The sequence below is a fragment of the Athene cunicularia genome (assembly GCF_003259725.1).
Source record: "Athene cunicularia isolate RWA chromosome 2 unlocalized genomic scaffold, athCun1 chr2_part1, whole genome shotgun sequence".
Taxonomy (NCBI): Eukaryota; Metazoa; Chordata; class Aves; order Strigiformes; family Strigidae; genus Athene; species Athene cunicularia.
The window spans coordinates 130,921,212-130,936,617 of record NW_020799095.1 but is presented as its reverse complement, the minus strand read 5'-3'; the positions used below and the strand labels follow the sequence as shown (position 1 = coordinate 130,936,617).

General features: G+C 37.4%; 1 protein-coding gene across 1 annotated transcript in view; it reads left to right on the top strand.

Annotated features, from left to right (window-relative positions):
* RGS22 (regulator of G protein signaling 22) overlaps window positions 1-15,406 on the top strand; it is a 60,408-nt gene that overhangs the window by 26,270 nt on the left and 18,732 nt on the right. The window contains exons 12-16 of the mRNA XM_026841502.1: window positions 2,383-2,508; window positions 4,062-4,163; window positions 10,010-10,204; window positions 13,357-13,449; window positions 13,963-14,129. Of these exons, the coding sequence (XP_026697303.1) occupies window positions 2,383-2,508; window positions 4,062-4,163; window positions 10,010-10,204; window positions 13,357-13,449; window positions 13,963-14,129 (683 nt within the window). The remainder of the gene's footprint in view (window positions 1-2,382; window positions 2,509-4,061; window positions 4,164-10,009; window positions 10,205-13,356; window positions 13,450-13,962; window positions 14,130-15,406) is intronic.

Genomic DNA, 15,406 nt, shown 5'->3' with positions numbered 1-15,406 from the left:
TTGTAGCATTAAAGGGGAAATAGTCAAAGATGGGGAGAAATTGGTTTGATTATATGAATGTCAATGCCTTATGCAGAGGTATAATTAGAATGTCAGCATTTTGTGTGTGGTATCTGTCACCTATTTGATAGGAAATCATGGCATATACAGAGGTTTATTTTCACTAGAAAGTGGTGACCATGTGTTCAGCAGGCTATTATGGAAAACTCACTGCATAAATACTTCAGTGGAATCATTGCCTAGGAAAGTATAGCAGACTTACAGTGCAAATTGAATCTGCCCTAGAAAGTAATTAAAATAGTAAAATTCATAAGAGGAAAATGCTTCACCTGTACAATTCCTCTTTACTGGTTGTGTACGTCATTATTTTCTTTGTTGAGTTATTGTCTGATAAGCAGTCCAGCAAAACTCAGGAGGGACAGGCTGCACAGAAGAGCCTTTTCTCAGTAACTGTTAAAATGTTGACAAATTGAACATGTGAGATGTCAAGATATGGCAATTTAAAATATACCCAAAACCTTTCATGTCTGTGGAATGGTCTCTAAACAGCCTGGTATTGATATTCAGGGAGGTATTGATACCCATGGCCTCTCAACTAAAAAATAACCATATTGTGAAATCTGGGCATGGAGTTTGCTGATCACTTGAGCACATGATTGTTTATTTTTCACATCAAAATCATAGAATGACAGAATGATTTGGGTTGGAAGGGACCTTAAAGATCATCTAGTTCCACCCCCCTGCCATGGGCAGGGACACCTTCCACTAGCCCAGGTTGCTCAAAGCCCCGTCCAACCTGGCCTTGAACACTGCCAGGGAGGGGGCAGCCACAGCTGCTCTGGGCAACCTGTCTCAGTGTCTCACCACCCTCACAGGAAAGAATTTCTTCCTTATATCTAACCTAAATCTACCCTCTTTCAGTTTGAAATGGTGACTCCTTATCCTATCACTACACTCCCTAATAGAGTCCCTGCCCATCTTTCCTGTAGTCCCCTTTAAGTACTGGAAGGCCACTCTAAGGTCCTTCTGGAGCTTCTCTTTTTGAGGCTGAACAACCCCAGCTTTCTCAACCTGTCCTCACAGGGGAGGTGCTCTAGTCCTCTGATCATCTTCATGGCCTCCTCTGGACTGTCTCCAACAGGTCCATGTTCTCCTTATTCTGGATGCAGTACTCCAGGTGTCATGAGAGCAGAGCAGAATGGGAGAATCCCCTCCCTTGACCTTCTGGGCACTTTTCTTTTGATGCAGCCCAGGCTGTTTGGCTTTCTGGGCTGCGAGGTCACATTGCTGTCCCATATTCAGTTTTCCATCCACTAATACTCCCAGGTCCTTCTCCTCAGGGCTATTCTCAATCCACTCCTTTCCCAGCCTCTATTTGTGCTTGGGATTGCCCTGACTCGTGTGCAGGACCTTGCACTTGGATTTGTTAAACTTCATGAGGTTTGTACAGGCCCATCTCTCAAGATTGTCAAGGTCCCTCTGGATGGCCAGGACTACAGTCAGGACTCCACAATTTGCCATTACAAATATGATGCAAAGGGGAATGTGGGGATTCATAGTTTAACTTCATACTGGGAAGGGGGATCTTCCTACTCTGCTTCAGAAGTCTTGTTTCCTCCTACCCTTCTCCATCCCTGTTACTGTTTGGAAAGAAGCTGGTTGTCAGCCACCATATTCATCTGCTCCCAATTCCACTACTAGAGATGGCAAGTCAGCCAAAGTTTCCCTCTTGTGATCATCAGAAGTTAATTTATTATTTCATAACCCCCTTTGGCTTCTCTGTGAGCATTTTCAAAATGGATGTATTCTTCCTCAAATGCTCCAGGATCTAGTCACAGTAAAGAGTGTGGAATTTTTTGTTCCCTAAATTGCTCATGATTTTGTTGCTGATGTCAGTGGTGTAATCCTGGGAGGCATATCTTTTGTTCCATGATAGTTAATTATCTTGACCAAATAACCTTCTGTTAACTTCTCTTGATTCAAAACACAGTAGCCTGAGCTGAGACAACTTTTAACAGCTAAGTGATATAGTTTAATATCACTGTAATTCCTTGGATTCAGAGCTAAGGAGTTAATGACAGAATTAAGGCCAGGTTTGTTTTTCTGTTTCAAGCACTGAGGAACCACCTAAGGGATGCTATGGTCATGATGCTACTCTGCATGTCTTCAGTCATCAGACTTACTCCATTGGATGTGAATATTTAGTGGGAAAACGCTATCGAGAATGATGATCAATTGCATATGTAGTAGAAAATGGAGTCTAATTTCTTGGGGTGAAGATACTAATTGAGTACACTGCGTGGCCCTCCATTGCAATTTGCTGACATGAAAATAATGAAAGCCTCTTATTCCTTGCTGTATGACTATATTTTATTTGTCCAGGGGAAAAGTGCTGCTGGCAGTGTTGTGTTTGGGGGATCAAGAATGGAAAGCATGCTGCAGTCTCTTTATTTGGAGAACAGATCAGGCTACTACTTCACACAGTTCTGTGAGAAGTCAGGGAATAAGGTATGAGCATTTTCCTACCCTGTGATAATTTAGTCCACAGTTGACTGAATGCCAAGTTATAGAGGGCAGCCAGACTAAAAAAAAAAAAAAAAAAAAAAAAAAAGTAAGATTGATGACTGGATGAATTATTACTTGTGAGACTCCAATCCCTCAACGACAATAAACTGTTCATGTGTATATTCAAACTAACGACAAGTCTTAACCAAGCTGTCAGATCCTAACTGTTTCAAACCGATTGGAAATCTGATTGTACCATCAGGGATAAAAAAAGACTAATCATTCTTAAAAACTAGCCTTTAACTTGGCAGAAAAAATGAGGTCTTAACCCACAAAAACATTTTTTAAAAAGATGGAAAATCCACTATGCTATTACTCATGATAATCTGCCTATTTCTTACTTGTTGGGTTAGTGATGTCCAAAATCTCCAATGTTTTAAAAACGTTCTTCTGCTTCCACGAAGCTTCTTGGATTTCTGAGAAACATAACACTATTTCTTCTCCGCAGTCAGCAGATCCATCATTCATTACTGGGTGTAAATTGAGGATTGGTTGGAACAAGTTATGAATCTGAGTCAGTGTTTAGTGGCTTTGCAGAAAAATTTAGTCTTTAGGGGAGACTTGAATGCAATCAAGATGGACATCTGTTTCACCGCTGGCACAACCCAGAATCCAGCAGCAGTAGTTAGAAATGCCTTTGGCTACCAGAAGGCAAGAGCCAATGTTTCCAAAGTTGAATACCTTCAGCTAAAAATGTTAAATGCATAGAGATAGCAATCTAAACAAAAGTAACTTATTTTTTCATTGGTGATAGGCACCCACCCACATGTCCTCTAGCCTTTGCAGGTGCCAGACTCCTTTGAGAATTATTTCCTTAAGGTTTTGTCTACAGCTGTGGAGCCTATTTCACTCCTGTGCCAGGTCTGGCAGGCTGCAGTCTGTGGAGCAAAGTTCCCTGGCCCTATCTTTTTGGAACACTTTATTGTCCAGTGTTGAGGGTTTCAAGGTATTTTTAAGATCCAAACCCCATAAGCACATGATTAAAACAGAGGACCTGGGGAAAGATCTAGAATTCTTCTGGAAGATCTTTTGATGTTTGAATTTATGAAATGAGGCCAAGACTCTGCCTCAGAAGTGCATGTAATAAAAATGTAATGATAGTCTCAGTAACATATGTCAAGTACACAACATTTAATTGTTTTAGTTATTGCTGCAAAGTACTATTTCACCATGGCACAAATTCTGCATGTCCATTATCAGCATTTCTTCTTTGGTGCTGGCTTTATGCCACTGAAATGTGGTTACTCTTCAAATGTTAACTACAATGTTAATGGCAAATTATGCAGAAAAGATACAATAAAAGATATAGTATCACAGCAATGATGCCATTAAACATGTCCTTCTGCCAGTATACAAAAGAAGATGAAATCCACTTTAAATTGAGCTTGATTTATGATGACCCCAAGGAGCTACATAATTACTTGCATTGGAAAGACAACCTTTAATAAAGCTGTGATATTTGGGTAGCAGTAACTTAAAATATTTTTCATCCCTAGTTGTGGAAGAACAGTGCGTACTTTTGGTTTGACCTACAGGCTTATCATCAGCTTTTCTACCAAGGAACTCTTCATCCTTTTAAAATATGCAAGCAAGCTCAAGTAAGTTGTAAATAATGTGTTTTCCCTTCACAAATACTTTGTTCATTCCCTTCACAAGTCCATTTGTTCAATGTAAAGACTGAAAAGAAGATAGAAAGTAGAAAAGTTTCCAAATCTTGACAACCCACACCAAAGTAAATCTGGGTTGTGGACAATAAAAGAAGGCCTTTGGATCGTTTCCATGGAATTTCTTGATTTAAATGTTAAACATGCGTAGTTTGATTTCTAGGCTCTGCTGCCTGTTCCCAGTTTTATCTGTTATACTCAGTTTACCTAATCTCCCCTTTGCTACTCTGTGTCATATTTGGAAACTGTCTGCTTAGTGTTAACCTCAGAGATAATATTTTTTCTAAGTCATTTAATTCTGCTGTACCTTTCCTTCCATCTCCTGTGTGGTTTAGAATTGCAGGTCTCACAGTCCAGACCTCTGATAATGACCTTAGTCATGAAAGTGGATTTTTCGGTTGTCAGTCCTGTTTTGCTTTTCCTGATTGTCAGGGCATCATTATGCTTTTTATGTAGTTGTCATTCCCCCCATTTGATCTTTAGACCCTCATTTACTGTCAAGCAGAACTCGTGTCTTTCCTATAAATGAGCACTCCTAATTGAGCATGCACTTTAAGTCAGGGAATAAACCAAAAGTGAAGTGGTTCACCATAGGCCATGGGTGCTGACAGCTGTCATGGGCTGCAGGATAGCCCAATGCTGCCAGAGAAGGAGTCTGCATCAGTATGATATCATTAGAAGAACTCCAAGCAACTTTAAAAATCACTTTGTGAAACTTTGGTCTGGTTTTCCTCTGTAAACCCTGTGTAGGAGTATATCCTATCTGCATATTTCAATATATGCTGTAATAGAGCAAAGCTACTTCACATGTCGTTGGGACAAATATCTGTAGAGAGCAATGGAGAATAATCTCTTTGTATGGTTTATGTTACTGAGCATCTGGACTTCCTTGAAGTTGTCTTCTTTTTCTACTTGGAGTTTTTACTGGGGCCAGTGACAGAATTTTGCATATTTGTCCAGAATTCTCACCTGAATCAGTGTTGTTTGCAAAGAAACTCCGAGCAGAGGCTGAGGCACAGATCCCCCACTCTCTCCTGTCACACACTGACTAACTTGATCTGCTATCCTATTTAGTTGTTTTCCCCTCCAGGTCTACTTGCGGCCTGAGGCTAAGGGCAACTGACTGCACCCCTAAGACTGACTGTCTCCCGCATCTGCCCAGGCCTATGTGTGGCTAGGGACGCTGCTCACAACAGGTGTGCGAGTTAACCATACCTAAACTGTGACTTCACTTTTATATATGTTTTGTTGCAGGCCAAATTTTAGGTTAGGATCCACGATGGTTTTCAATTTGGTTCCATTTTACACCAGCTTTCACTCTTTCTGCAGTGGTTGCATAACTGAAAATTAAGGCACAGATCTTTTTTACTTATCTTATTTCCAGTGCTGGCCTGGTGGTGACAGCAGAACATCGTACAATCAGTGTTACCAGGCAATTGCGGAGAGCTACATACACATAGCCATTAAAGTAAATACATCAAAACGAAGTATGCGAAACTGTTCCATTAGCATAACTAACAGCTGAAATGTAACATAACAAATCAACACATGTGCTGCAACATTTGGTATCATTCTCAAGCTTGCCTTTTAAGGCTGGACAAAAATTATTCTTGTTTTCATTGGAACATGGTAAAGAGTCAAGCTGCATCCAATCTACAGGGTCTGCTTATGGAAGAGATGTCTTCCCAAATTCTGTGCTTACCTTTGGCACAATAAGCTAATCATTCCAAATACTCCTAAGAGAATGTGGATGAGATTCACGCAACACATTGTCATATATATTTTGCTATTTACTACAGAAAGAGACATCCAGAGTATTCTGTATGTGTTCTGCCTGCTTCCTGTTAGAAACAAGATCAAACCTGCATTGCAGTGTATCTGCTGCTCATTGTTCCATTTGTTAGGCATTTTTATCTCCGCTTTATGACAGAATAAGAAAATGTATTCCAAGGTGTATATTCATTCATCCAGGGAAAGAAACTATAGTGAGAATGAAATCTGTTGGATAAGAAAAATAATGAGTACTATCATCATCCAGGAACATATATGATTGTTTGCTATAAACATAAGCACAGGCGTGTAAAATAAATTGGGAAAGAAATGCAATAAAGAAACATATTGTAGTTTTCCATAAAAATATAGTTGCTTAGAGTTAGAAAATTTAGTACAATTATGGGAAGTACGATATTTTAAGACCAGAATCAATTTAGATGGAGGGAGTTATCATTAATGTGAATTCTTGGGGTCAGACACAAGATTTATGTTAGAGGAAAGTGATGATGGGTGTTAAGGAAGTTTAGCCTTTCCATTTAAGACCAGCCAGTGCATTGTATTCTTCCATCATATGATTCTGTCAAGCAGCTGCACAAGCCCCTTGTTTAGATCAGAGCAATATCCACGCCTTTGGGCAGCAGTACAAAGCACTTGGACTTAAATATTTTTCGTGTTTTTCGCTTCACTCTAGTCATTCTGAGACTGCTTATCAAAGCCTTCTCATCTGGGGATGAATTCACACCAAATCCCAAGGCCTGAACAATCCCTGATTTGGAAAATCATAAGTGAGGCCAAAGTCTTAATTTGAATTTCTTAAGCATTTTTTATCTCAAGATTTGTGTCATTATAAGTAATTTCAAGATGCAAACTCTGACCAAATTTTCAGATAGGGTTTTGGGTTCAATCCATCACTTATTCTAATACATTTATAGGAAAATGTATAGCTGGCAGGTAGGAAAATTCTTTGTGTGTTACAAAAGGAACAAAATATTGAATAAATGAAGTTTGATGTGCACTTGATGTCACATGCTTAAGATTCTTGTATGAATTTGATAACCTTTAGTTTCATTTAATATATTTTTTTCTTGTTGATCCTTTAGGAGACTGGCCAATACAACAGTTTCACTATTTCTCTGAGATTCAGAAAATCACAAGACTTCCATGACATGGGAGTCAAAAATGGCTATGAATATTACTTTTTAAGGAATACAATGTATTTTCCCCCTCTATCCTGCTAACTTCACTGCCCAGTGTTGAAAGCTGTGAACACAGACACTTTTCCTCTTTTTTTTGACATGTCTAGAACTCTTTGCAGTTGGTTTTCCTGCAGTCCTTGCATTCAAATCAGTGCACATCTACAAATGCACCTGAACCCTCAGCAAGGGACATGGGGATGAAAGCTCCTTTTCATTTCTCCCCTATCTGCAATTGCATGCATTCACTTTGTCACTTCGTGACGCCGTCCTTCTACTTGGTGGGTCAAATCCCGTAGCAGTGGATTCTTACAAGAATTTTAGCAAAAAGATGGCATCATGCCAAACCTTCAGACACTGTAAATCTGCATCCTTCCAAAATGATGAGGCCTCTTGATTACAGTCTGGTCATTTCAGTTTGGAAAAGTATACTGCTATAGCTAGCTTAACCACCTCTAATTTTCTGGAAAGAAAAAGTCTGTCTTTACTATGGTCCAGTTTTGCATGTGAAATTATACAGGACTGGGGGCAGTTCTGCAGGTAGAGCAGCCTGCAAAGACAGTCCCTAATATGCAAATATATTACAAGTGTTTATGTAAGCAGATTGTCGATAGTTTTTGGCCTAAGATTCCTTAGTCTGGGCAATTTCTGACTCTGTTAACCCATTTCATACAAAATCACAGGGGAAAGAATTCTGTCCAAGAAACTTGTGGAGTGTTTGGTTTGATTTTATTCTTAAAACTATGCAGAAAACGATCAGCCATTTAAGAAACCAGGTTAAATGTGTGTTAAAATATTGAAGACCTATTTTGGACCCTTTTCACCAATTTACAGATCATTTGTGTGGTTTTATGAGTCATAACAGGTGGAGCAATGTAGCCCTAATGATGAATAAAAAGGTTAACCCCCTCTTAAAAAAGTTTATTTTAAAAGTTGATTTTATTTTAAAGTTTATTTTTAAAGATACCACATCTTTAGAACATTGGGCTGCTACCTTCTAATTTGGCTATTTTATATGTCTGATGCAAAATGATCAGACTAGAACATGATGTAACTGAAACTTTACTAGTGTTAGGGTCTTCAAAATAACTTCCAACTTTTGAAATCACTGTGAATCTAATTAATGCTGTCTCTGTTAAATTTAAATTTACTTGGTAATTTGCTAAGAAGGGCATAATTTCAGATAAATGTGGTTGTGTTCTTCAGCTAGGACTCTTTCTGTGGATGTTCTCATTCTTTGACCTCATCCTTACACCTGCGGGTCTTTATCACACTGATAATGTAGGCCACAGTAGCCACAAACCATCTTTGCTTTCAGTGATTCGAGCTATGTAGAAAGGGGAGTGGAATCCTGCATAGACAGTAAATATAGTAATCATAACAAGTTCTAACTGGGGGATGGATGTCAGCCATTGTAGCCCTCTATTCCTCAGTGACCTGATACTAGGAGAGTTGAAAGGGTCTGTTTCAAATTGTTAAGGTCTAAAGTAATGGGGATATAGTCTGGTACTGCTGCTGTTTGAAAGAAAGAGTCTAAAAAATCAGAATTTCATTTAAAACATGCAAACATAATTATTTAATGTACCCAAATATTCTCTCACTGTGCTTAAAATCTGAACACAAGTGTTTTATTACTGCTTGAACACAGAGTAAATGTATTATCTTCTTTTCTACTGCTTTGTACATCTGATAATTACAGCTGGATTTTAGCAACATAAGGAATTATCAGAAACCAGCATTCTTCATTGTCAAAACTATGTGATAATAAATAGGGAAGATGGGCTTCTCAGTGCCATCCTAAAGATAAATTCTGACTTATGTTACTAACCTGATCCCCTGATCATATGTTTGAAAATTAGTTAGATGTTGACAATATGAAGAAGTGAAAATATTTATAAGTATATGAAATTTATTATGGTGGCATCTTTTTTTCACTTGAGTTCCTAGTTGCATTCAGAATTACGATGTATTAGAAAGATATTCTGGAATATCATCTTCCAAGATATTCCTGAAAGAAACTGTTTTTCTCTAAGTTTTCAATGTTCTTTTTCATAGCAATTATGAAATATTTAAAAAACAGGAATTTGACTTAGGGGACTTGGAAAAAAAATTTGAAATAAAAAAATGAGTCTGTGCTTCAAGAATGAGCTGCTAGTGAGAAGGAAACATTCTACAGGTTCAGCTTTCTTCTGTGTGTACATGTTGAATTGCAAACTCTATGTGCTTCACAGAAATCACATTGTAATCCTTGCTTTGGTACAGATTTAGACCTCAGCTGGGCAGTGGTATCTTCTGTTAGGGATCTTGTACCATGATGGAGTCTCTCCAATATCAAAGAACTGTGCAAGGGAATCTCCACACAGAATGAAATCTTATAATTTTTCATTAATTTTCACCTTAAATTTACAAATTCCTATCTGTTCAGAAGAAGACACCTCCACAAATTGGCCCAGCACACATTCTGCAAAACAACAGTACGACTTCATGAAGAGTGAAGTTGCTGTAATGATTGTGGTTATCTGAATCTAAATAAGAATCAGTCAAATATCTCCAAGCAAAAATTACATGAAGCGTTATTTTGTGATCTAACCATTTTAACAAGTAGGAATAAAAATGGCAGGGAGGTCAGTATGACAATAACTGAATTTTGGACAAAATAGTAATATTGGTAAAAGCAAGGCAGGTGTAATTAGATAAATGTTCAAAATATACAGCAGGGCAGTGGGGGACAAATATGCATTAGTTCTCTCCTGCAATAAGCTGTGACTATTGGCATGAACGATGGCTAAGAAACAGTATTCTGTTTTATTGTAGTTCCTTTACGCAACTTACATTGCCCCATCTGCCAGTATGGACATTGGACTTCATCAGAGTAAGAAAAACATGATTTATCAGAAAATTGACCCAGCTTTTGAGGATCTTTTTGACCCAGCAGAAGAATATATCCTCACTGTTCTGCTAGAACCATGGATGAAGATGGTGGAAGCAGACAAATATACTTATGGAAAGGTAACTGATCTGGATGGCATTGTGAAAAGATTTTATGTTGGAGAAGAAAATCACAAGAGCCTTCTTATGTAATCCCGTTACATTTATAGTCATGAAGGGAGAAGTATTACAGGATGTTTTGTTCACTCACTCCTTTCTACAGCGATGCGTGAAGTACGCTGAGCTTCCTGTGGGTTTATGTAAATGTGTCTTGAGTCATTTTATATCTTCAGCCTCACTGTAGTAGTGGGTTCCATAGTTTAGTCATGCATTAGGAGAAAAAAATGCTTGTCTTGGTCTGTTTGCAAACCCCTCCCTGATAATTTCACATAGTGCCCTAGTTTTGTATGTCATAAGCAACAGTGAACAATTGTTATCTTGTCATATTCTCAATGTTGTTATGCTTTTACATGTTTCTGTTGCATCCCACTTCAGTTACATCTCTGAAACTCAAGAATCCTAGACTTTTTGACCTCTCCTCTTACAGAAGGCATTCCATGCTTTTGTTACATTTATCACCCCCATCTGTATCTGTTATTTTATATTATTTTGATAAGATGCAAGCAGTACTCAAGATCTGGATGCACTAAGGACTATCCAGTGGCAGAATCATGTTTTCTGTTTTGTTCTTTGTTCCTTTTCTAATTGTTCCTATGGTTCTAATTGCCTTTTGACTCCTAGTGAACTTTGAGTGGAAGTGCAAACTGTAAGCTAATAGCCATCTGCAGTGATTCCAAGATCTCTTTATTAAGCAATAACAACTAATGGAAAGCCCTAATTTGGAGCTCACTGGAATGACTTAATGTTTATTGTCGTTGAATTCAGCTGCCCTTTTATCATGCACATGCTAAAGTGTAATGAAATCCTGCAGTTCTTCACAGTTAATTTAATTTTTTGCTCTGTGGAATCATTTTGCAAACTTTGTTGTCTCCTCACTCACCTCCTTTTCCAGATAGTTTCTGAATGTTTGAAAAAACAACCTCAGTGAAGATCCCTGTGAGACTCCAACAGGAACCCCACCCCATAATGAAAGTTATTTATTTCTTTATTTTTTAACTTCTAATTAATTCACAAGGGGACCTTCCCTCTCATCCTGTGATAACTTAATTTCCTTAAGAAACTTTGAAAGTTTGAACATTGAGAAAAACCTACTAAAATGAAATATACTAATCCAAACACATCTGAAAAATATTCTCTTCACTTTTCGGCATCTTTTCTAAGCTTTCAGCTAAATTATTTTTTTCTAAGCTTCCTCAGCTATAACTGTTTATGACCTGCAGAACACTGTATAATTGATTGATGCTTTCATTAATCTGAAATTTTATTTACTTTCTCTCAGACTAGTTTTACTGTCTTTTGTAAACATATATTTTCCATGTGTATTATCAATACTAGTTTTCTAGTATCTATTGCCAGTCCTCAGTGAGTCAAGTCATCCACTCAGTATTATTATATATCATTTTTGTATAAAAAGGACCCTGCTTTTGAGCACTCTCTGAATACAGTGTTTTCACTGCTTCTAGTGATGGAAGAATTCCTCCAAAGTAAGAACTGAAAATATAAACTTTAAGTTAAGCTAATGTGTGTTTCAATTTATACTCCTTGAATTAACTGAGGTACAATCTTTTGCCCTTTCAGTTTGGATGATGCTTGCTTTGCAAGTGTAGTTATGTGCAAACTTCTCAGTGCCCTAATAACATAAACATCTTAATCAGAGCATGAAAAACCAGAACTAAATCCCTTTGAGTGCACAATACATGCATTTGTGAAGAGTTATAATACACAGACATAAAACGACCTGTTCTAGGAGGCACTAGAGTCTCTTTGTACTAGGAGCAGGCTAATGCTTAGGTACACTCCTTCCCAGCACAAAGACAAGGTCTGCTTTGTATTTTATTCAGTCCCTGGCTCTACTCTTCCCCTTTGTTCTACCATACAGCAGGATATATTTGGCCCATAATGAAACAAGATATTTTATCAAGAATTAGGTGAGTCCAAAATTGTTTATTTGGGACATGGTCAGTATGTATCTACATTTTTATCTTTAAATGAAACATAAAAACAGGAGAGATCCTTTTTATTGTAGACTCTCATCCTGCCTCTATCTGCTTTCTGTTTAAACTTTATGAAAAATGTTCTGAATTATTTTCCTATTTACTTTTAAACTACGTTTTCTTTTAAGAGAAAGAATACCCCAAAGCGCTTTATAACAGTGGAATCGAGTTACACTGAGCCTGAAGGCATACAGATAACACGGTGATTAGTATGGTACTCACATTTAGACAAAAACATAATGAATATCGGTCTAAAAACTCTCTTCTCTCTCTTACACATAAACTTGTATAATAAGAACACAGCTTTCTAATCTTTGTAATGGGCATGCTAGTCAGTATAACGCATTGTCTCAATTTTGCTAAATATCCTAAAACCTGCATTTGAATGGTTTAGTCAGCCGAGAGCATCACCAAACTACTCCTTATGCAGTTACTGATTGTTTGCACGTAACATGGAGAACTGCTCTAGTTACATACACAAGGTTTCATACTAAGTTAAAAAAAGCAAAACTTCATGAGTTCTAATCATGCACTATTTATTGCTTTAAGGCATTACCTGATATAGAACTAAGGAATGGGACAAGACTGAAAGTCTGAAAGCTTTCACCTTCCTTGTTTAGATATTATCGTTCTTGTCTTAAAGCATCGTTCTTGTCTTAAATTTCCATTTCTAGAAATCTGTGGCATTCTATCTTTTAGATGTTTCCCACTGAGACTCATAGTTTTAAGACTTGGGTTTTTTTGCTTCTCAGTGGCACTTTGAAATACAGTTTGATGGTACAGGCAATCAGTAAATCTGACACAATATACATGAGGTACAATATACACAATATAATTTAGCAATTTTTAAAATACAAAATTATTTTCTTAAAGATATAGTTAGGTTATTTAGTGGTGTTCTGCAAGAATCTACATGTGAATCTGAAAATTTTATTCTACTGGAGCTTTTAATTAAATTGTTTGTCACAAGGATGTGACTTCTAGTGTCTTCTAAACATCAGTCTCGTTACTGGCAAATGTATTCTTTTCTATCCACTGTCACTGGCAAGGTGCCCGTCCAGTTCTCCATCTTTCTATAATGTGTACTGTAGGGATGACATAAGATATTATTTTTATTAGGTGGAGTTGGTGGAAGAAACTCGACAGCTGGACTCCGTGTACTTTAGAAAGCTCCAGGCTTTGCATCAAGAGAGTGGTTCCAAGAAGGATGAGGTAAGACAAGTACCTACTAACAAAAACAAACTTTTTCTATCAGAGAGGGTTAACACTTTGAGTATCAGCAATGAAAGACTGACTACATGCCAGTCTGGAGAAGCAAGTAGTCAGATTTCTACCATTCATTATGGGGAATGATTGACGGCCATTGTGTTAATTACAAATACAGGTCTTCTGTCAGTTATGTCAACATCAGACCACTCTATGATTGCAGTCAATGACAGTTTCCACTAAAGTCTGTGGAATGTATTTTGGATGCTTAGGCTTGAGTAAATACCTCAATTTCAAGTAAATTACAGGTATATATTTGTTCATTTGATTATGGAACCTGCATGCTGCTGTTTAAAGCAAACATAAAACTAAAGCTGGAGCCTTAACTCAATTTATTTTTTCATCAATCAAAAAACTGTTCTACAGAGACAGAAGTTATCTAATGCAAGGATTATTAGACTGAGTAAAATATAGAGATGAAAAAAGCAGTTATGCAAGTGAAATAATTTCTTCCCTCAGAGTACTGTTACTGACACTGATCTGCCATCCTGCCCTGATGCTCTCAAAGAAGATCAACACTTGTGTCAAGTTCCCAAAGAATTGACAGGTCTTAATCTATCTGACCTGATCCACGACAAAAAGAATTTAGAACAGTTCTGGGCTTTTCTGAATGAGCATTCTGCTGGGTATGTTTCTTCCTTATTGTTATTTTACCCATTTAAAAGTTCAGAAAAAAATCTTTGCTGGGGATCTAGACTATCTAAATATTCACAGATTTTAGTCTTCTTTTAAAATGTGTTTGTATGTTTATGAAATGCACATGCACATTGTTCACACAACTGAATTGTCTTAACATTTTGGAGGTAAAATTTATCTTGTCATAACATGTTAGTATTACAGTTCTGCTTTCAGTTTCTGCTTTGCTTAGTGGCAAATCCCTGAGTAGAGCAATTAGCCTATAATGAGTAAAAATTTCTCTTTTTTGGTACAGATTCAATTTAGTACATTTTAAAAATTAAAGCTGGATGTTATAAAAATGTACAAATAGAAGACAGCCACATTATTGTCACAGTGTGAGAGCAACCACAATTTTGTATTTGCACTGATCTGAACAGAATTAAATACCAGATTGTAGCAGATACAGTTTATGCAGGGTTTTTGAAAAAGTGAGCCCATTTGTTTAAAAATGAATTTCTAAACAGAAGTTCTAGCAGAAGTAAATGTGAGTTTGCCACTTTTTTTTTTTTTTTTTTTTTTTTTTTTCCCCCAAGCCTCACACTCATCTCTATCCTGTTTCAGGAAAAGGCAAATATACTTTTAAAGTAACTGCTAGCAAGTCCATAAATTATCACTTTCTTCCTTTAACCTGTGTTCCCCTGAGCTGATGCTTCCCATATTGCCTCTTGCTTATAGTCAAGCACTGCTATCATTTGAGAATGGATACTGGTGAGCTTTTTCAAAAGTGCCCAGAGATGGACATTTAGCATGGGATTCCTCTGGCCAAGACTCAGTGTCATCACTTCTGCTTATCATCATAGGTTCCCTCTGTAGTCAGAGACAGAAATACACACTTCTGGACACAATTCCAATTCTGAAGGTAACATCTAAAACCAGTTTGGAGTGATCATTCCTACAGGTGGCTATTTCTGCTCACTGACTATAAAAAGACTGTATATAATGAGTTCAGATGGAGATTCTTATGCGGTGCGTGCCTATGGTCAAGTGACTTCTAAGTTGTCTAGACCAGTGGTCTCCAAACTTTTTTGATCACCCACCCCATCAGTGAAACATTTTTGAGCATGCACCCTCAACATGTGTACACTATTATTTTTTAAATTATATACATGTGCTACTGACGTTCTAACATTTTCTTCCTGCCTCTCAATGAATTGTCTTGCATACCTCCTGGGGTGTGCACACCTCACTTTGAAGATCACTGATCTAGAGTTCCTCTCTAACTGGG